We start from the raw sequence: 23,169 nt of genomic DNA, 5'->3' as shown, positions 1-23,169 counted from the left end.
CCAAGGCTGGAGAGGATGGGGAGGGGCTGGGGGGGAATAATTCCATAATTTCAGCCACCCCGCTGGGGCTTAGCTGAGGGATATGAACGGCAAATTCCAAGCTGTGGTATGAATTACTGGCCTTATGAACCCATGGCTCGCAGCAGATGCCATTTCAAAAACCAATGAGGAAGGAAATGCATGAACCCACCCTGCGCTAGTGAGTGAAATTATTGTGTGTGGTTTTTGGTGGGGGAGTTGCATATTTAGCCCCTTTGCTTTGAGGATCTGCAGGTACCAAGGGTACCTGCATCCCCGTACTCTTATGTATTAATGATTGACCTTCACAAATTTCTTGCAGTGCTGGCAAGATGGGGAAGCAATGTGGCTGAGGGTATGATGGTTTGATTTTTATCTGGAAAATAATAATAATAAAAAAAGAAATAAATAAAAATAAAAATAAAAACAAAACAAAACAAAGGTCGAAATGCAAAACGCCCAGGGGCAGGTTCAGGGAGAGCATGAAGGCCCCTTTTTGAACAGTCTTGAGGACCAGTGAAATTTGGATTTCTGCCATGAGCTGGGTGCTAAATTGTTGCAAATTCTTTTTCCTTTTCCATGAAAAAAAAAAAAGTATTTTTCTGCATTTCTAGCCATCCTGTGGCTGCCAAATGTAGGGGAATGGTATGGGCACCATGGGGCTTTGGCATTTTACATCTGGATCCCACCCTCACTGTGAAATACGGGATGGATATCCAGGATGTATGGGGAAACAGGGGTATTCTCCACACCACAGATGTTATGGAGGCAGAGATTCAGCCCTGTGGAACTGGGAAGAGTTTGGGGGTAGAAACACCTGCTTTGGCAGAATCTGCTTTTGCAAAAATCTGTTTTTTTGGGAGGCAGTCCTCTGGATCTGGCCCCAAATGTGGTCTGTACACAGCTCAGCTGCCTGCCTTCCCAACCCATTTGTGCCCACCCCAAGCCGAGAGGGAATAAAAGTAGAAGAGCTTGTTCCGCAGTGGCACGGAGCAAATAAAAGGGCTGAACCGGCCTGACATTTTCCTGCAGGAGAGAGGTCGTTCGCAGCCACTAATAAAAAGGATTTGACACGGGCTAATAAAGAGAAATGAATTCCTCTAATGGCCTAATTTCGCACATTCAGCAGGGCGCTGCCTGCGAGCTGGCAGCGGGGCTGCGACGCAGGCACAGAGAGGGCAGCACAGCACAACATGCACTCGTATTCTTTCCCCCAGCGCCAAAATCCATTTTCTTTTTCTCCATTAAAAAGAAACAGTCTGCAAGGAAGCATGGACTTGTCCTGCTTGGAAACCCAGTGCACAGAGCTCACAAGAGCAGTTTTCAGTGCCCATTTCTTTGGGGCATCATCTTTTGTTTGTCCAAACCTTAAGTGATGCTGCTGGGGACCAGTCCCCACAAAGATGCTCGGCTGTCACCACACAAAGCAGGGAGGGGGTGGATTAGTTTCCTTTTTTTTTTTTTTTTTTTTTTAATGGGTGATAAAACTCCTGCTAGAGCATAAAACCTGGTGGTGACTTAGTGGCCACTCATCCATTGCCTTTTATATTTCCCGTTGCATTTTCCTGGTGATTTCCCTCCAGGTTGATTGACCAATGTGTACAGCCATTGCTTTCTGCCTTTGTGTAATTACTGAAAATTAACAAAAATCTATTGTTTTTGGTAGAGGATGCAGTACTGGGAGCATGGCATGTAGCCAGCTGCTAAAACACCTATTTGATATCTAATTACGTATACATACTCTACATGAAAACTGTATAGGTTAATATTCAGATTTTGCACAGGGCTGGAACCCCCCAGGCCATGTATGCAGCAAAACTGGTTCATTCAGTATGCTTTTATACATAAAAACATGCTTTTGGGGCTAATTGTGGCTGGTACCCAAAAATGAGTACCAGGATTTGGATGTCTGAGTCTACACATAGTACCAGCCAAGATGCCGCCTGCAGTTTTGTCACCACTTTCCCATGTAGGAAATATACCCAAAATGGCATGTATGGCATTTTTGACCCATCAGATTAAGGATGTTAAAACTCCAAAATATTTTTCAGTTTTGCAATAAAGCCACACCCATGAATGCTGTGGAAATTCTTCCTTTAACCCAGCAGAAACTCATTGCACAGCTGCAAAAGGAAAAAGGTGTTTTTTTCTTCACTGATCCCTTTCCCTTTCAGGGCATTTTGGACTCACTATATGTGAATATTTGGAGGTGAAATATTTTAATTTCTTAACTTCCAATCTGCAGGTTTTGGCTCAGGAGCCCCCAGAACCTCCCACAGGGCCCATGTGGCTCCACACATCCACGAACCATAGCTCTGGCTGTTAACTGGGTGTTACTCCTTAACCTTAAGCCTTATATAAGCCTTATTATATTAAAAGATTATACATTATTGTTATATAAGTACTGTATACATTATAATATTGTAATTAATTACATATCATATATAATTACATTACTTATTATATTACTTAGTACAATTATCCTACATCATTGCTGTATACATTATAGTATGATATATTATTATCCCCACAGTGACAAAAAAGCAGACCGGAGAGGCCCAGGTGTAGTTGCCTGAGCACTGTACGGATGCACAAACTGCATGTTTCAGGTTAATGTCTGTCTTTGCTCCTCCTGAGTGCTTTTTGTGCCTCAAATCACAGAGTTTTGCAAAAAACACCCGATTTGGAATTCCTGGAGGTGAATATTTCTCGGGGGGGACAGGTGCTGCTGAACATAGGAGATCCCATGGTGTTGCAAAACTAGTTCCACAAAGAAGCTCCACCACTATGCAATATTATTGATAGCTATTATTGCTAAAAAGGAGCTAATTGCTAATGAATCCATTCCTGTGCATTAATTAATGTGTTTGAACATTAGCAAGTTAGTAGTGCATTATAATAATTAATGCATCAGTGAGTTGCTGCATTACCCAATGCGTTAAATCAATGCATTACTGACTCAAGGCATTCACGAGACTAAGGAATACATTAACAAAATAATGTATTCAGTGACGCACTAAGTAATTAATGCACATTGATGTTGGCTTGCATCACCTGTAGACGGCTCGCTTGTCGGCCTCCAGCTGCGCCTGGGGGTCACCAGCTGCAGTGGGCACGGGCGTGTTGGCGGCTGCTGGTGTGGTGGTGAGGTGCACAGGCTGAGCCTTGGTGGGCTGCTGGGCTGTGGCTGTCATCTGGGAAGGGAGGAAGGGAGGAAGGGAGGAAGGGAGGAAGGGAGGAAGGGAGGAAGGGAGGAAGGGAGGAAGGGAGGAAGGGAGGAAGGGAGGAAGGGAGGAAGGGAGGAAGGAAGGAAGGAAGGAAGGAAGGAAGGAAGGAAGGAAGGAAGGAAGGAAGGAAGGAAGGAAGGAAGGAAGGAAGGAAGGAAGGAAGGAAGGAAGGAAGGAAGGAGGGAAGGAGGGAAGGAGGGAGGGAGGGAAGGAAAGAAACACAAAAATGGGGTTTATTGCACTTCTGCTCACGTTGCCCAGCTTGAGCATCGCTGAGTTTGGCAGCAGGATTAGCACTTATTCCACTTCATGGGGGAAATACAGTCAGACCTGCAAGGGAGAAAGCTTGATGTCTTCCTCAGTGCACCATGAGACAGCAGACACGGGGGTAATTTGTTAGGGGGAAATGCAGGTGCTCTGACCTCCTCTCCACAGAAGCACTCAGAAGTCCCTGATTAAATCAGCTGCAACATTTGTCTCGTGACTGAACAGAGGTTGCTCAAAGCAAGAAGGTGTGATTCTCTAGACACACAGGCAGTCTGCTTTCTTCAAAAATAATGGGAGCCTCTTCCAACTCTCTGGTGCGCTGAGCCCAGGGATGAGTCATTTTAGCAAAGCAAGCAGCCAGACAGAAAAGCAACTTTTTTTTTTGGTTCAAAACACCTGTCTTTATTGCCGATGCAGTCCCAGAAGGCTGCTGGGACAGGACGCACAATGCACCAGGGTTGAAAATCTACCATTAAAATTATGTCTGCTATGTAATAAATGGCTCTGCTAACTAATGACTTGCTTTTAAAAAGTGTGCAATTATTTTAGTTAAATAAATGTGAGTTTAATATGTGAAACGAGTCTACACCAGCACACATGCAAATCATTTCACATCCTCCTAGCATCACCCCCAAAGCACTCCCAAAACATCCATGCCCATGTGCACAGGATGTGTTTCCTCATTTGCACATGCTTGTGCACACATTTAAGGGTAATTTCCACTTAAGCTTAACATCGCATTAGAGAAATCTGCATTGTTTCCTGCCAGACTGCAGATGGGTCTCACATACACCATGCAACATGTTGCTTTACAAGATTTGGTTTTAAAAAGTAATTAAGAAAGCCTGGGGTAGAAGTTCAATCTCTTTGGGTTCAAATGCATCAGCACCCCCAACTCTCCAAACTTGTGCAGTTCTTAACTCAAAATCCCAGTGTAAAATTAATGCACAAAGTGGATGCTTTACCTGCTCTAGTGCTGAAATTCTGTAAAAATTAGCATTTGCCTGTTTTCCTCCATAAATCTTCTATCCTCCCCCAAGCTGGGTAGCAAAAAGAAGCCTCTGTGTCTTGCTAAATATTTTATATATGTTTATAAAGACTTGTGTGCATATGTGCAGATGCCCATGGTTGTCTTCAGCAAAACTCACCCTTATAGTCAGGGTCTTGGCATGGAAAAGCAGATTTCTCACCTTGTTTAAAAGCTGCGTAAACCCATGTTGGGCCCAACCTACGGCACCCGTTGGTTCTAAAATGTTTGACTTTAATATCTCCTGCCTGACCTTTCACTGCTGCTACGGCTCTTTTTAATCACTGTTATTGTTCATAACTCTGAAGTTTGGCTCCTGTAAAGTCACCAAGCATCATGTAATTTCAAATGCTCACAACACAGAAGTAAGCTGCTGGACTGCCTTGATTTCCTTCTGTCTTCTCTCCCCTGGGAGAATACATAGTTTTGGGTAAAAAAGTGGGGTTCACCCTACCAGTTTGGGTTTCTGTCTTCTTTCTTCCCAATTTGTAACTAAAACCAAAATGCAAATATTGCATTTGCACAGCGCACAGCGCTCTGGCTGTGCCATTAAATACCTCCCCTTCCTCTTTTCTCATTTTTCCCTTTTTTCCTCCTTGCTAGCTCCACTGAGAATTACTTTACATTTTTTGGGGGGAAATGGCTATTTTTTTTCCTTTTCCCCTTTTTTTACTTTAACATTCATTTACCAGGACATAGAAGCCCATTTCGTGTCCTCGCCGGCAGTTGGAGCCCCAAAATCCTGCCAAGTTGGCTGTTTGCAGCTGAGTCTGCAACTAATTGGGCTATTACTCACAAAAAAGCCTCCTCTGCGGCTGTTTCGAAGCCATTACCTCACCTTGGACTAAAGAAAATAATCCCCGTGCCTAATGCAACCTCTGATGAACAGCCCGGCCGTGCCAAGTCGGCAGAAAAAAATAGGAAAGGTTGCTCCAATGCAAGTGTTTGCAGACGGATGGGGGTGCCGGGCAGGGAGGAAGCCAAAAACATGGCTGAAAGGGGCTTTACAGGGATGAGAAGGGAAGAAAAACGCAGCCAGTTTCTGTCCCAGGAGCATGAGTGTCTCCATGGTGGGAAAATGGGGAGAAAATGCAGAAAAAGATGGGAAAAAGGGTCTGGATTTAGGTATAAGTGTAGGAAACAGAAAAAAATGCAGATAGGGATGTCATGCCTGCATTCTCTCCTCTGAGATGTCCTGCCCAGTAAATGCTGGAGTTTCGCACACAAGCTGCATCGGTGCATTTTTTTTTTCTTCCAGAAAACAGCCAAAAATATGCATGAGAGAAAAAAAATGTAAAATATCCCCATGCTTTCGTAAGCCTCCTGGTTAAAGCCAGGGGTGAATGCTGAGCTGAGGGAGCATCAGGGATTTCTGCAGCATCACTTGCTGCATCACCTCCCAGTTATATTCATATTTATATTATATTCTTCTTTTTTTGGTTCTTTAGGAAGAAAACGCTTTGCCAGAACCAGTGGCTGCTAGCCTGGCTCCCTGTCCGTGATCCAGGATGTCTTGCAGGTAACTGCAGCAATCCTTTTTGCTTCACTGTTTTGAAAACTATGGTCAAAGTAGTCCTATAGTATGTCAAGTCCTGAAAGCAACCACGGTGAAAGTCTTCAGGTCAAGGCAACCTGCTAAATTGGCATTATTTAACTTATTCATCAGCATTTCACAGTGAAATTTCTCAGTGTAACTGCGTGAAATCCATATGCCATTAATGCTGGTTCCAAGCCCAAAATGTGCCAAGGACACCAGTGTGTGTGTGTGTGTGTGTAAGGCTGATCCTAGTGAAAAATCGACATCTCCACCCAATGTGTGTGTATGTGTCACTGATCCTAGTGAAAAATTGACGTTTCCACCCAATTTTTAAGCTCCAACAACAATAGAGCTTCTGTTTTTGTTTGTGATATATCAGACACCATCCACAAAACACTTTTTCAGGACAAGCCTTCTTTCATCAGTTTCTGTGATTAAAATGAGAATGTATTTTTAAAACAACCTCTTTTTGCTAGCTATATTTGTCCAATTTTGACAACGAAATGGCCGATGACTTTCTGTTGTTTTTTCTTTTTAATTTATTATGGCAAACACATGGATTTTTATGCAGACTCCCTATTTCCAACAGGTAGAGTCACTTGGCGAGCGTGATCACACTTGGTATAAATTATGCTCTGTGTTATATGCTGGTAGCAGAACCAGGTGATTATTACAGCATATTTTTCCTCTGAAAGGCAGCTTTTCCCATCACTTCTTCATTTTTGCACATTTCCGACAGTGAGGTTGATTGCTTGCATGGCCTCTACAGTAACAATATTAATGTAAAGCTCTCCCAAACCCCTTTTTTAGTATTTTTCTCCCCAGGATGGTCCCCTTGGTGAGACGAGTTTTGCAATATTGGTTGTAGCTCTTGTAATTGATGGTTCAACTTGTTTTCTTATTTACCACTGACCTCCCCATCTCTGCCCCATCTTTGGAAAGAGGAATAAACATGCAATTTGCTTTTCCAAAACCAAGAAATAACAAATCCTTCCATTTTCAGGTGAAGAGCTCACAGCAGCCACAGCATACAGGAAAAACAAAACAAACCAACCAACAAACCAAATAATAATAATAATAATAAAAAACCCAAACACAAAGTGCTCTTCACAGCAGCATTTCCTCTAAATCTCCTGAAATGAAGAAAAAATGCTTGATCAACCCCCTCAAAAGGATAAAAAAGAAGGTGTTCAGATGACAATGGTCCCAAGGGCGCCCAAATGCAACATTTTAAATGAAAATGGGGGTGCAGAAGGGACAGGGAAAGGTATAGGGGATGTCTCTGTAGGATGCCATGGAAAAGCTCTGCTATTTTAAAAGTCCCTTAAATTGCCCATTAGGACTAAATCGGTGTCCCTGCTCCCTGCTGCGTAAGCGAGAAAGGCACTGCGTTTCGACAGAGAGGCACTAAAAAAATAGGAGAAAGTGAGAAAGAAAAAAAAAAAAAGATGCTCTGAGCAGAGCAGTGGAGCGAGCAAATGATGACACAGAAGTTGGAGGAGCCATAAAAGCCCCACCGAGGCGTCATTTGCAAAAGTGACCTTTTCCCATCGAAGGAGACGAGCAGAAAGGAGGCCCGGGTGGCTTCGGGGGAGCGTAAAAGTCGCGGCAAGGCAGCAATTTATTTATTTTACTTGCAGGGAAGGGTCTCTATTTTTTTTCTTGGGGGGGATTTTCTGTTTTTGCAGTGACACCAGGATACAAATGGTGGAGAAATGCAGCAGGGCCACGCTTTGCAGCACATGCCCCTTTCAAATTGGGGAAAAAATGATTTCCCATAAAAGCCCTAAAAAGCTGCCTTAAACATTGTGCCAGTTCAGTGCTTCATCCGGATCATTCACATTCAGTCTCCACAGATGGTCACTGCACCTCAAATCAGAAATATAGATTTACCCCCCAAAAGTTTGCAGTAGGCTGTGAGGAGTGGGATCGTCCCCAAAATCCGACCTCAGTGAAGCCCAAATCCCCACATCCAGCACGTTGGGGTGCTCTGTCTGAGTTTCTCTTGGAACAAATTGCTGTTCTTATAATAACTAACTCTGTAATGACGCTTGGAAAGGAGGTTATTTGACCCCTTGGAGCAACATTGTAGATGAAGTCTTTTTTTCCCTGAGACAGATTGCCAAAAGTGCCGTAAAATCAATCAAAATGCCATTCAAATTGCCTCAAAAGACACTTTACTGCAAAATATCGACACTGCACTGGGAGGCTGGACTGGTTGGGGGCACTCATTGCATCAACAGAGGCAAGATGCACACCCAAGTATGCCACCAAGAAAACCCTGCCACCCCAAAATGAGCCAGAAATGGCTCATTATGGAAACAACAACAGCAAAAAACACAAGGGGGTTGTCCCCAGATCCTTTAATACTGCAACCTTGGATGCAGCGAGAGGGGTTTCATTTTTGCCAGTCTCTGAAATGAAGAGTTTGAGGTGAAATATTTTATACTGCTCATATTTAGCAATGAGGGGTAAATAATGCATGAGAAGATAAGCTGGGCTGGGGGTCACAGAGAGTTTTTTGGGGGGTGCAGGTGCAGACACTCACCTGTGGGGTGTCTTGGTAGGGAGGAGGGGGCACCGTCTGGGTGGCCATCATCGTCAGAGCCGGCGCCGGGGAGACATGGTGCATCCTGGGTGGGAGTCACATCGAGAACCTGAGGGCAAGAGAAATGCTGCTGGATTAAGGGGAAAACTATTCCCCAAACCCTCCCAAAAGGGAAAAAACAAAAACAAAAACAAAAAACAGAAAGGAGAGTGGCCAGGTGAGAGCAGAGCTCTTGGAAATGATGGCTGGAATTGGTGGAGCTCATTGCGATTTTCCCCATGTGAACCCCGGTGCACCCAGGGCTTTGCTTTCCACCCCTTGCTCCTATAGCTATGTGCCTATATGGAGATTTCCATTCCCTTTTCCCATTATTCTTCTTTTTGGGAAGCAGGAAAGGAAGTCAAAAATGCAAAATCTTCTCTTTCCTGAAACTACATACCAAAAAAAAGAACAACCTAAAAAATGATGTCTCTTTGCATTTTGCCACCATGGAGTAATGCTGTATGCTCAATCCGTTGCACACTAAACTTATGTTGAGTATCTGATGTTGTGTTGACCAATCCAGCTGGCTCCTATGTTGAGTTGACTGACCCCATGGCAATTGAACACACAGAAATGAGGAAAGTAGATTCAAACCTTTGCTTGATTTGAGCTAGGGAGATAACCCTGATGTTGTACAACCCAAATGGACATTCCTGAAGCCAGTGAAAGGGTGAGATATGCTCCCCTCAACCTCTCCTGAAGTTGCTGTTCTTTCTGCAAATGCATACCTATTTGGGGAGGGGTGGGGGTGGAACAGAGTTTTATTGGAGGTATCTTCAGGCCCCATGGCAATGGGCAAAGAAGAGAGACACTGTGACGGAACAAATTTGCAGAGGAGCTTTTGGCTGGACACGGTCTCCAAGATAGACCTGACGGCCAAGAGCAACCAAAGAAGCAGGTCTTTGCTCAAAAATGCCTCTTATTATTTGGTTGCAGATGGAGGGTGGCTTCAAAAAGCAAGCCAATAAACTTGCTAAAATAAATAAATAAATAAACAAGCAAGCAAACAACAAGCCAACCAACCTACAAAAAAAAAAAAAAAAAAAAAAAAAAAAAAAAAAAAAGCAACCCACCACCATCCTGGGTCCTCTCTGAGGCTCTGAGCTCTGTATTGAGTAAATTCACAAAGCCACCTGGCGAAATCTCCCCAGAACTTCCAAAGGTGCATTTCTCCCTGCAAAACAAGGCACAGCTCATTTTTGTCAGAGATGATATCTCTCAAAGACTTCGCTTGGTCGCTCTGCCTGTCATTGAGCTGTGCTGGCTTCTCATCTGGAGAGGAGCCCCATGCAAAGTCCTCTGATATTGCCAACGGATCTACCAGTAAAAAGTGATAGAGTTGCTTCTGCAGTGCAACACTGACCCGTGGGAAGAAATGTTCTCACCCAGGGCACAAGAGCAGAGGTGGGTTTGGAGTCTTCAGATCAGTCCCCACAGTCATTCAGCGGTAGATCTGCAATATTCTAGTCTTCTCCATGAGGCTTTGGGCTTTATAGGAACCACAGGGCACCAAGATCACAAGAGGCTATGTCCATGCGGAAAGCTGAGTGCTGTCTACATGGCACGATTGTTAACCACCCTTATTGTTTTGAATGAATAATTAAAAAAAAAAAAGCAACGTGCACACACTTTGCACAAGTATGGTGCCCCACGAATAGCTTATTAGGAGAGCACGCCCAAAATGCTGTGCATTGGGAAGGCAGAGTGGGGTCCTTGCATGACACAAACATCTTGAAGAAGGCTATTGTATTTATGGGATTAAAACCCTAGAATCATAGAATCTCCTGAGATGGAGAGGACACATGAGGATCATTGAGTCTAAGTCCTGAAATTATGCTTTTTATCTTTTTTTTCCTCTAGCAAAATTATCTGCTCCTTCCAGCTTAGAATCTGTAGGGTCAGATGTTAAAATTTGGTTTACGGCTCTGGCATCCCCATCCTCAAGAGGCAGTGCAAAAGCCCCTGGGGGAAATGGCTTCACCAGAAATTGCTGCAGCCTGGAGAAAAGCAGAGTTCAGCATTCTGGCAGGCCAGACATCTTGGTGGGAGACTAAAAAAAAAAAGAACACACACCCAGAGATGGATATCTGGGGGGAAAAACCCTGCTTGGCATTTATTGTTCATGCTGGGAGCAAGCCTACCTTTAGCAGGTGGCAATTTATTACAGGGTGTGGGCTTTTTGGCTGAATATATTCCCAGAAGGTGGCAGTCCGGAGCCCAATTTAATTGCTGAATATCATCTAACCTGCTCACTAAATCAAGCCATTCTTTGAGGCTTTACGGGCGTTGATTTGTTTGGAGAATAGGACTTATAGCCAAATATAAAAAGGGATAAAAATGAGAGACAGCTGTTGCTGATAGCGGTATATTTATCTCAGGGAAACAAATGCACTTGGGCGCCGTAAATATCCAGGGAAGTGGCTGGCGCCCACGGAAGTGCCGGACGGGTGCCTTGTGTGGGAGCCCCCAGCCATGAATCTCAGGATAACAGTGCAAAGCTGTCAGCACTTTCCTGCAGCCACAAAGATTTATTGGCAGTGAGGCGCTTCTTCTAAGCACAGGGAAGGTTCAAAAGCTGCTATACTATGCATTAATCCTTATTTTTTTAACATCTTCTCCCCCCCTCCAAATGATTTTAAGTGAGTGAGCTCTTTGCTATAATCATCCAGAGGACGAAAGGAGATATGGGAGGATGCACAGGGCAACAACCAACCCCACCAACACTTTACAGACCAGCTCAAGCAAATGGTCACATCTTGGGAGATCAGTGAATTTTCAGGGAGCCGACGAGGGCAGAAGGAGTAATTGCAGTCCCCTTACAGGGCATCACATGGAGCAGAGAATTTTTGAGCAATAAAGTCAATAAATGCTCTTTTCATTTCCAGAAGGGGCAGTACTTCAGGTTTTGGCTGCCACCTGAGATCAAAGTATCCTAAATTTCCTTATGAAATAAAAAATACTTTAGCTACCACTGAAATATTGCCATTGAATTGGAAATATATTTCCTGAAGAGCTTGTGTCTACCTAAAAGAGTTGCAGCTCAGAAAGAGTTATAGGCTGCTTTTTGCCAGCCATATATCAGCTCCTTTTCAAATTAAAATAATTACAATGAGTTGAGAAATCATCTTTTCACAGTGGCCACTGATGCTTCAAAATGTTTTAAAAAATCTGAGTATTACCAACAGTCATCTGCCATCCTGGAGGTGAAGAGGAAATAATCCCTGACCTGCGCGATTAGCAGAACTGCTATAAAACTGTATTAGAAGTAGCACCAAATGTGAAAAAAAAACATGTTGTTGGACTCCACGTTACCATTTTCTGTGGATAACATTAATATTAGCTTTGCAAGATACAACTGTTGTTTCCAAACCAATGGAAAGTAGGGATCATTTTTTCCAGCTAATTCAACAGCTTCTCCCCTGCAGCATGTGATTTGTAAGAGAGGATTCAAAGTGGAAAACCATAAAGCCGGGTTTTCATGCATTTCCCTTTATTTTCCCAAAGTTGCAAAATTATTCAAGGCACTTCAGTGTGTTTTTCCAGGCACAGGAAGGTATTTCAGTGTATTAGTGGAAAATTACTTTTCTAAAAGGTGTTGTTTTTTTTTTAAACTGGGGGTTCGCAATGATGGTGTGTTAGTCATGCTCCGCAAGGGGCTGCTAGTTTTTTATGCCACTGTCTTCACAGAGGGGTTACGCATGCTGATGTTTATGATATATGCATTCATTATATATGTATATATAAGTTAAAATGAAGAAATACGGCTGACAGGAAGGGAGAGGAACCTCCAGAGAACTATACATCTTGCTCTGAAGCATGAGCAGGGACAGGTTCACCCTCTGCAGGTGACAGCATCCATCTGCTTGCCTGTAAAGCGAATCAGGAGCGACTCTCCTCCCCCAGACACCAAATTTATATCTGCTGTCTGAACCTCCCCCTGCCACCAACCTTCAGTGTCAAGATTCACCTATCTCCCTGAAAACAAAAGTTTCCAGCTGCAGATGAACACCATCTTTTCACAAGCTGTTAAAATAACCCCCTACTGCCACCCTGAGCTCACTAAAAACACACCTGATGCTATTAAATGGTCAAAAATGGGGAATAAACACATTTTTCAAGATATTACCCATTCTCAGTTGATTCTCATGATTCCTCCCTACCAAGTGGGCTTGCATGATGCCTCATTACAGGTATGTGCCAGAAATACCACTGGGCCAGCAAATATACATACATATACATATATATATACATCTATATATACATATATATATATTTTTTTTTTTTAAATATTTGGTTGCCAGATTTCCTTTACTCAATTCCAGGAGAGTTTTTGCACCAGGAGCAGCCAAGACACCAGTTCCCTAAATGCTGACCTTTGCAATATTCCTGACATCTCATTATTGAGTTATTTCCCAATGCAAAAAAAAAAAAAAAAAAAAAAAAAAAAAAAGCAAACCAAGCCTGGGTTTCCGCTGTTGCCATGGTCTAAAGAAGGTTGGGATTTGGTATTTCTTCATGATAAACCCATTTTCTTCTCCTAGAAAAGTTATTGACTGATATGTAAGCACCAATAAAAGGGAGAGGGACACGCTGCACTGCTGGGGATGCCAAAACACACTTGCCGAAAAACAACTAACTTCCCCACAGGATGGGAAATCTCTCCCCTGGCGGGGGAAAAAGCATTTTGTATTTGCAAATCACCCCCAGTTCCAACTGCATGGAAAGGAGTAGGTGTGGGGGGGGAAGCTGCGGTGGTGCATTTCTGATGAGAACAACAATTACCACTAAATACTTCTCTTCTCTCCAAAGATACCCATCCCTGCTGCCAACTAAAATGCTCCAGGGATATCTCTGCAACATAAACACAAGAATAAAACCTGCAAAAGCCAGTCAGAGCTTTAGTAGACAAGGTTAATGTACCTTGAACGGCAGCATTAAACAACTTTGTTCTTTTTTTAAGTGGAGAGCTGAGATACCTACACACGTTTTAAAGTGTTACTTTTATAGAGGGAGACCATTAAAGCACCTTCCAAAAAAAGCTGAGGGAAAAAAGCACAGGGAAACATCAAAGAGGCTTCTTCAAAGTAACATGAAAATACTTGAATTTTGGGCAATACAGCCCCTAGCCCAGCAAAAGTTCCCAAAAGAGCAGATTGTGAGTTTTTTTTGGAGGGCAAATTGAAAACCTTTGAAGTGAAACATAGCTGATGATCCTAAAAATGTGCAAACATCCTCATGCCAGACATGAATTGTCTGGTAAAAGGTTCTGATTACTTGGAGAGTATTAACAAAAATAGGGAGCAGACTAATTTTCTAACAGTTTTTTGCTGCAAGCAATTAAGTGGGAATAATTTATGATTAAAATCTTGCCCAATGCTTTCAAAACTTGCCTTACACACTTCATTTTTTACTGCAACCTGCTAATCCAATGACAGAGGAACTGCTGCACAGCCACATTTCCAGCACCCAAACACCAAATTTTGATCCCACACCAGTCCCAAAATGGGGAGGTTTCACTCCAAAGTCCCAGCCAGGATCAGACCTTGTCACAGAGCTTTTTTGAGGACAAGGTTAATCCTGTTCAGCAGAAGTTTAACTGCCAGCTACATTTTTCCATCCTGCAGTCCATCACCAATTTCTCAGCCGGCGCAAACATTGCAAAGTGTGGATCATACCAGCACCGGTGCAAAAGCCAACCCTGATACTCCAAAGATCCTGGCAAAAATCTGACCACAAACTACGCAGTCGGGAGCAGATAACAGGCAATGGCTGTTTGCAACCATTGCTGCAGCCCATAACCATCTTGTGAGTGACAGTGCAGTTTGTAGTAAAACCTTTTTCAGGTGTCCACGCTTGCAGTTTTCGCACAAATCTCCCAACACCTCTGTGAATGATTACAATGGGTAAATGCCAGTGGAAACCCACTTTTTGATCAGATTGCAGGAATTGGATTAAAACAGCCCACCTTCCCTGACTTCAGACATGTGGGTGGTGAGACATGCACAGGAACCAAAGCAAAGATTTCCCTGCTTGTGGAAAGCACCAAAAGCAGAGTAATGCTATGGCACACCTATAAAACCCTTTTCTCACTTAAATCTGCCTTGTTTCTTACTAAATTCTGCTAACACGCTTGTAAATTTTCCCTTTGGGAGAGGGAAAGAAATCCCTTTGGAGCTGGCTGTTTTCTTCTTTCCCATATGGCAGATAAATCAGAGCTCCCAACTCGCTGAGTTTCTGCTTCACATCCCTCTGCTGCAGCTCTCCATCTTCTCCCTGTCTTGCCTCCCCCCATGGAAACGGATGTGGATTTTTACGTTTTGTTTTTTTTAACTGTGTAATTCCTGATGAGAAATGGCTCTCCAGACCACAAGACACAATGAGCTTTTCCTTGACAAAAAGAAATTCTAGGCTTTCTGGCATCAGCAGAGTGCTGTCCATGTCCCAGAGCCAACACATTGCAGCTTCTGCTACTGAAACTCAACCCAGACATCAATGACTGTGATGTGAGCCACTAGATTAATTGTTCCAATTTAAATATCTTTCATTTGCCCATTTGAAAGCTTTTTCCCCCCATATTTCCAGCCTTCATGACAAAAGAGCACTTTGAGACATGATGTGGTGATTTATACAGTCTCCAGCTAACTAGGGAGTTACAAATAGTTTTGAGCTCCTTTAAGCTTGTTTGATATTTAATACAGTCTCTTCTCCATTTTACTCTAAATGGTAGACCCCAAAATATGTGAGATGGAAGTAAAAGCCTAGTTTGAACTCAACCCAATAAATGAAATGTGTATAAAACAAGACTGTGAAATGTTTAGGGTGTGAAATGTGCCATTTTTTTTTTGTACAGTGAAAAAAGGCACAACCTAGCCTCAGAGCTGCATCTCCACAGATGTGCAGGCTTCAAGAGGAAAGCGGAAAACGGGTTGTCCCTGGAAAACATGGGGGCCAAGGGGAAACACCATCTCAGAAGGTGGCTTTTGGGGTAGATAATTTCTATCATTAACTGCCGAGAGCAACATCAGCCTTCTGCTCCAGAAGATATTGAAGCATGCACCCAGCATCATGTCTTTCCATACCTTCAGTGGGATATGTCTGCATGCCCTCACCACAGTCTGCTGCATATACTGGGTCTGGCCTCCTTGCTGGAGGCCAGGCTGTGCCCTCCATGGACATGTGCTCTTGTTTTCCATATCCTTGGCTTCCTCCAGAGGAGCAACCCAATGTCCCCAAAGCAATCTGTAGGGCACTGAGCCCTATAAGCACCAGGCAGCTCACATCAAAATACTCATTGCAAAGACAGCATCAAGGTATGGAGGATCGCCCCCAAAAGAAGTACACGTGGTGACCCCAAGCCCTCATGAATGAACCAGAGAAGCGTTTTCAAGGTCAACCCAACTTACACCTTTAATAGAAATGGGGCAAACCCACATCCAATCTGGAATTATGAGAAATTCAGCCACTTCATCACACACTTAATGCTGTTTTTTTTTTGGCCAAGGGAAGGTCACTGGTGAAAACTGGGGCTAAAAGGGCAGTCCAGGGAAAATAATCCTGCCATTATTGGCTGCCATTTATTAGAAGTGCTGTCAGAGTAGGCAAAACTCAAAGAAAAGAAGCCAAAGGTCTTGCACTGTGTTCTGCCATTCAGCAGACGAAGTAAAGCTTCACTTTGAGCTGGAAGAACAGAAATAGCTTTGGGGTTTTCCCCTGAGATGTGCCCACTCTAATCTTCACTGATTTAGGAAGAGATAAAGTGCCTTTCTAGGACATATGCACAAATCAAAAGTAGCACCTCCGTTTTCAGTCTGTTTTGTTAATGACCAAAGATTCCTCTGTGCTCCGTTAGGAGGGAAGTTGCAGCCAACAGAGATTTATTTTCTTTGTCACCCTCTGGGTGCCTACAGTTTTGGCACAGAGCTAACACATTTGTCACTCTGTCAAGCCCTAATTTTAGTGATTGGGTCTGACTAAAGAACTCTGAGACCCTTGGTTTCATATACATCTTATTTTAAGCTCTGTGTTCAAGTTATTTTTAACTGGTGACCATTTCTCCATATCCTACTGATCTGCCAATATTTTGCAGTGATAACAGCCCATATTTTGGGTATTTTTAAATAGAAATCTGTGTTTTGCTCTAGGCTAGCCATGGTGTTATGGCTTTTAACAACGTGTTCTCAATACTTGAGCTTTAAAGCAAGATTCCCTGAGCTGCCTGATTTCGAAAATAAATAAATAAATAACAGAAAACTCAGCAAAAATATGTAATTCCCCTCTAAATGCTCACTGAAGAAGGAAAGAGGCAACAGGGGTACCAGGAAAGAGCAGAAATCCCCCAAATAAAGCCCCACTGAGGTCACCGTGTCCCTGTCAATTAATATATATCATTACCCTGTTAATATAAAATGAAGCCACTTTACCGTTTGGGGGGTGCTCAGGGAGCTGCTGTCCTTCAGGTGCTCTCCCGCAGCCCCAAAAGCAAGACTTCTGGGTATGCACGACCTGGGAAAGTAAATGGTGAAATATTGAATACTGAAAGAAAACACTGAAATGACAAGATTAAATATTAAGCAGAGGATGAAGCTTTCTGTGCTAGGTTCTTTGGCATCATCAGTGAAGCCACTGTGGCCATCGCCAACAGGCAAGTCTGCTCTTATAGCATGCATTTTCCAGGATGGGGCAGAAAGTAGAACCAAGGAAAATACAGGTGGGAATAGCCCCTTGGAAAAGCTTTCCCCCCTGGGAAAGCTGGGCCAATGGCTGAGCTAGATCAGACCCCAGGGACATGTCCAGGCAGCTCTGGACATCTCCAAGGAAGGGCAAAAATAAATCAGAGTTTTAGAGGGTGAACCAAGATGTGTCTGGAAAATGAAGATGTGCTCGTTGCCAGTATATCTGCAAAGGAATATCTGCCAGTATGTCCTGTCCTGTCCCTTGCTGTTCCTCAGTGGTGGCAAATCCCCGGCATGGGATCTCACAGTGGGTTAGCAGTATGATCTGGGTCTGAAATGGAGAAAACAGGGGAAAAGCTGTGAAACTGCTGTTGCTGTTGGCCATGCCCCTGTTTTGCACTGGCTGTCACCAGCCCTGGGGTTAATTATAATCATTGCTTGAGTGTAAATATGCCTTTTACACTCAAGCTCAGACAGCGTGAATTAGGAAAAAAACAATTCAAAAACAAGGAGAGCTGGATCAAGAGGCTATTTAATAAGAAAAAGTCCATACAAATGTTAGAGATGATGCTGCATCTCCCAAGGATCTGGTCTTTAAGGAGGCTGAGATTAGGATTTCTAGGCCCATCCAACCAGATCAAGTGGCAAAATTTCCCTGCCTAAATGGGATTTAGCTGCCTAACCCACTTAAGCATGTCTGCAAATTACTGTATTTCTCAGTTCAGCTTTAATTATCTCACTAAATGCCTTCACAGATCTCCCTCTCTGCAGTGTTTCCCATGTCAAAAAAAAAAAAAAAAAAAAAGGAAAAAATGAAAAAAGGGAAAGGGAAAGGGAAAGGGAAAGGGAAAGGGAAAGGGAAAGGGAAAGGGAAAGGGAAAGGGAAAGGGAAAGGGAAAGGGAAAGGGAAAGGGAAAGGGAAAAACAACAACACAGGAGAAGGTCTGTAAAGGCAACTTGAAATCTGGCAAATCAGTGCTAGTCCTTGGCAGGACAGTAACCAGAGACCCACCAAAACCAAGAAAAAGATATGTGTTGCCTAAAACCTTCTGCGTATCAGACAGAAGTAAAAAGTGAAGTTGGACTGAATAATGACTGGCATGGCCATGAATGCCTTTTGCGTGTTTTCTGAAAAAAAAAAAAGTGAGCAAAGAAAGTGCCATTCCTGGAAACCTGGAAAACATCAAGGCCTCCAACAGATACTGGAAGCAAGTGGGTAATTTCAAGGCAAAACCAGGCAATAGGAGACAAAACTCCTCAGATCTCTGAGATATATACACAGATATACATCAGGTCTAGATATTACCTCTATCTTAAGTGATAAACGTCACCTAAGATCTCCAATATGTCTGATATATCTACCTTGATATAAATCACCTCTAGAGAGCTCCTCACATGTCCAATATATGTCTGATATATACATCTATGATATATGCCACGGGTCTGGAGATCCTAAAATGTCCAATATATATCTGATACATCTCCCAGTATGTATCATATACATAACCACTAGAGAGCTCCTCAAATCTCCAATGTATGTCAAATACATCTACCATGCTATATATAACACCTCTACAAAGCTCCGCAAATCTCCATTAAACATCTACATCCCTTGATACACACCACCTCTGGAAAGCTCCTCAGATCTTCAATACGTCCGTCTACCTCGATTTATGTTATCTTGTATAGACCTCCTCAGATCACCAACATATGTCTAGTATCCCTTGACGTACTACTGCTCAGATCTTGAATGTACATCTGATATATGTGCCTCGATACACATCACCTCTAGAGAGCTCCTCAGACCTCCAGTATACATCTGATATATGCACTGGATGTGTATCACCTGGTGGAGCGCTCCTCAGATCCCCAGGATCCATCCAGTACATTTACCATGCCACACACCACTACTGAGGAGCTCCTCCAGTCTGCAAAACATGCTTGTGGTACACATCTTCAACATGTCACCAGCAGAAAGCCGCACCTCGCCTGCTGGAAGAATCATGACAGCCATTCCCTCTGGTTGTAAGTCTACCCCGAATCCCCTGTAATAACAGCACTCACGTTTTCATGCCTTCACACACTATATCCACTATCGCAGCCAAGGGTACAGAAGAGGAGGGGCCATGAGGAAGGTCCCACAGAAAGTGCCGTTCCTGGAAAACTCGGCGACATTGAGGCCTCCAGATGTTGGAAGCAAGTGGGTGATTTCAAGGCAAAACCAGGCAGAAACAGCCCAACAGTGATAATGCAAAATAGCTGTTTGTACAGTGTTTCAGTATCACCGATGTGATTTCTCCACCCAGCCTTCCAAAATACCATCTGACTTCTCAACACTATTGTTTTAGCACCCATTTCTGCGTCTGCTCTTGCTCCAAAACCTTCTTCTTCCATCCAGAAATTGGACCCAAAACCTCCAAACATGGAAACCTTGGTGAAGGAGCAGAAAGGGCAAGAAGCCTCTTGACTCCTCAGGCATGTGTGAGTCCTGCCAAAAGGTTTAGAAGCTTAATCTGGGCTATGCTAAACACTCAGATGGGTCTTGAGTTCCCAAACTCTCCAACTGCAACAGCAGCTTAAATATCATTAAGGATATTTATGATCAGGAATAAAAAAACAACGGGCTCGTGCCTTGGAAGAGCATGCAAGGGCTGACGCCAAATACCTGTCAAGGACCCAGGATTTGACCTGCTTTGGATTTGTCCCGACAATGTTGCAAAAACTTTGTATTTTGCAGCAATCTGTCATCCCCGTAGAGTCTTTTTTTCTCCCATGGGAGAGACTTTTGTCATCTGGGCTTGCAGCAGGAACAAAACATGAGAACTGGAAGAAAAGGAGCAGATAAATAGGGTTTTGCTAGTGCTAAAATAGCTTTGGCAGACTCTGCAGTCCCAAGCGATGCAGATTTTCTTCTTTGGAGGTGATCAGGGCTGAGATCTTGGATGCTGCATGCACCTGCACTGACAGGACATAAACAGCATTTGTGTGGTTTCCGCACAAAAGATGCAATCTTTGTCCCTGTCACAAAGAGTGCAAATAGCCAACCCCACCAGCAACATTTCCCCAAACACCATTGCAAAGGGAGATAAATCTTTTTCAGCCAGCACACACTTTTAGCAACTTCAAAAGGCATCCTTTGAAGTTTAGCAGAGGCCTTTGAAGTCCTCCTGATGCAGGAGGAATGGAGGGGATGCCTCTCCAAGATGTTCCACTGCAGGCAACACAAGCTGCTGAGACACACAGTGTAGTGGGTACCCACTGTCACGTGGAGCATCCGCAGGAGGGTTACAAATGAGACATCTGTCAATGGCAATAACATGACTGCATCACATCATTGCACAGATTGCATCAACGGCAATCCCCAAAACATCCTAAATCCCCATCTTCCCAACCTGAATGACATACAACAGTGGAGATGGGATCCCAGGTCAGGTACCAGCATCCCAGGACCTGAGCCTGTACCCAGGCTGCAAACAAATGGTCCGCTAGAGCATCTCTGTTAATAAACATCTAAATAAGGGTAAGTAAATGCTAATTAAGATGATATTTAGTTAGAAAAAAAAAATCCAGGATCTTTGCAAAAAAAATAGGGTTTTTAAGCTTTGACTGAAGATGTTTTCTGTCAAGTTACCTTGCTTCCAGTGTGAGCAGATCACAATGCTTCCAATGTCAGCAGGTCAGTGCTGTTTAATTGTGGCTATTGGTTTTTAACAAATTTAATACCAGCTCCTTTGACCTGAGTGAAAATAACAAATGGTGAAGTCCCCCTAATAATGCTTTGCTGAAATATTTTCATTACCCACTCTACACTTAGAAGTCTGTTCCAAGCTGTGCTGGCCCCAAACTCTACATATGTGGTAAAAACTAGAGAAACCTTGTATATGTTCAAAACAGTATAAAAGCTCAAATTTCAGGTTTACTCTTTTAGGAGCTCCAGCCTTAGCCAAGGGGTGATCGTGGCTCCCCAACCACAATCATGCAGCTCCAACAGCCACTGCAATCTGGAATGAGGAGCATTGCAAAAAAAAACCTTTGATTTGTGTGTTTTTTCCCAGCTGTGCAATTTCTTTTCTTACTTCAGCAGCCTCTGAACATGGTTCAGAGCTGCAAGGTGGGGATGCTTGAAGGTGCAAAGAGCAATATGGCATTTTCATGCTTCCACCTCCCCAGATCCATAGGCTAAACCTGATGATGCCTAACCTGTTTCATTGCTCAGAGAGTAAAGAGAGCAAAAAGAGATTTAAAACATGCTAATATGCATGCGATATTTCTGCTCTTCCACAACAGTGAAGCCATGGCATCCAGCACCACGGTGAGACGCAGTCCAGGATATGAGCCAGTTGAGTCCACCAGCAGAGCCCAGCCCCTCTATAGGCGATTTGCATTATCTAGGGGGGGGGCACATATGGAAGTACTGGAGACCACCCCCCCCATGCACATGTGCACATCTGGGCATGGGGAACAAAAGCGTCACACCGATAAATAATGGAAAGTCAAAGTGCCCCGCAGAAGTGGCACCATACTGTTCAGCCTCAGGCGAGATGGAGGAAAATTCGGTGCCCATAAGGTCTGGAACAGTGGGATTAATAACACATCAATTTTAATGCAGGGTGGTTTTTTGTTTTGTTTTGTTTTGTTTTGTTTTTTTTGGTTTTGGGGTTTTGGTTTTTGTTCTCCCCTCCACCCTCTCCCCCTCCCCCCCCCCCTTTTTTTTTCTGCTTCACAAACAGCAAAGTGAATGTTTGAGCATCTCTGCGGGGGGTTAATGAGGACTCTGATTAGTTATTCAGATTTGCCAATGCTGCCTCCATCCATCCTCAGACAGGGAATAGCAGGAAAGGGTTTGCAGAAAAGCTCTTAAAGACAACCTGTGTGGCTTTCACAGCCTGACTGTCTGCAGGTCTGGGGGAATTCATGCTGCAGGACTTCTCAAAAACCCTAGTGCCAGCTTTAGGGCAGAAAAGCACATTAGGAAGATGTACAGATCATTTGTGGGGGAATCAGAAAAACTCCTGTGATACAACCCATGTTGGGCAATGCTGATTCCTACAAAGACTTGAGGGAAAATATTTGGATTTTTTTTTCTTTTTCACATAAAAAACAAACTCTTGAGTGCTTTTAATCAAATTTTGTACAATTATAGGGTGAGCCACATGAGCAAAAACGGTGAAGACATGGAAAGAAGGAAGGAAGGCAAGCAGGCAGGCACTGTCCCAAGAGCTGCCACCAGACTGCAAAAATGCAGCATCTTCCAGCATAGCAATATTTTACACAGTCTCACATAATAAAGTGCTAATAAAGTGCTTTATGTCCTTGCACAAAAGCAAGTAGCTCACCTCTTCATTTCTTGGCACAGAAATTCATTAAACGGGTTGAGCTCACTCACCACAGAAAAGTTTGGGGGGGTTATTTCCAGATTTACACTTTTGTCATTCATCTGCATCAAAAAAAGGAACCTGAGCAAGTAGATAGCAGGTACCTGTAATGATGCTGCAGAAAGGTTTGAAGGAGGGAGCTGGAGTGGCATTTTGTAACACTGCAAAGAGGTTTTGTCAAGCAAGCTGGGCACTATTCTAGTATTCACAGGTGTGGTCAATATGCAATATTTTGGGGCTAGACACAGTGGCGTCAATATTCTCTCAATGGTGAATTTGTCCCAGCAACGAACACTTTATTTCTAGTCCACTGGAGAGACCAAGCTGGTTCTTGCTTTGATAGAAAGCATCACTCAACGTAGTGCTCAATGTTTTTTTGGGGGGAAGCTGCTAGGTATCCATATCACTCCCTATCATGCCCACCAGTTCAGTTGGAATGTCAAAAGAAAGACAAAC

General features: G+C 43.4%; 1 protein-coding gene across 5 annotated transcripts in view; it reads right to left on the bottom strand.

Annotated features, from left to right (window-relative positions):
• Nucleotides 1-23,169, bottom strand: part of PKNOX2 (PBX/knotted 1 homeobox 2) — an 86,809-nt gene that overhangs the window by 19,387 nt on the left and 44,253 nt on the right. For 2 of the 5 annotated variants that reach the window (XM_084495574.1, XM_084495575.1), the window contains exons 3-5: nt 17,087-17,168; nt 8,625-8,733; nt 3,073-3,212 (exon numbers count right to left, since the gene is read on the bottom strand). In XM_084495574.1, the coding sequence (XP_084351700.1) occupies nt 3,073-3,212; nt 8,625-8,708 (224 nt within the window). In that variant the 5' untranslated portion in view covers nt 8,709-8,733; nt 17,087-17,168. Of the gene's footprint in view, nt 1-3,072; nt 3,213-8,624; nt 8,734-9,739; nt 9,841-17,086; nt 17,169-17,517; nt 17,670-23,169 lie in introns of all 5 variants that reach the window. The other 3 variants (XM_084495577.1, XM_084495576.1, XM_084495578.1) reach the window with 3 other exon arrangements.

This window comes from Aythya ferina (genome assembly GCF_964211825.1).
Source record: "Aythya ferina genome assembly, chromosome: 22".
Classification (NCBI taxonomy): Eukaryota; Metazoa; Chordata; class Aves; order Anseriformes; family Anatidae; genus Aythya; species Aythya ferina.
This window is presented reverse-complemented; position numbering and strand designations above follow the sequence as displayed.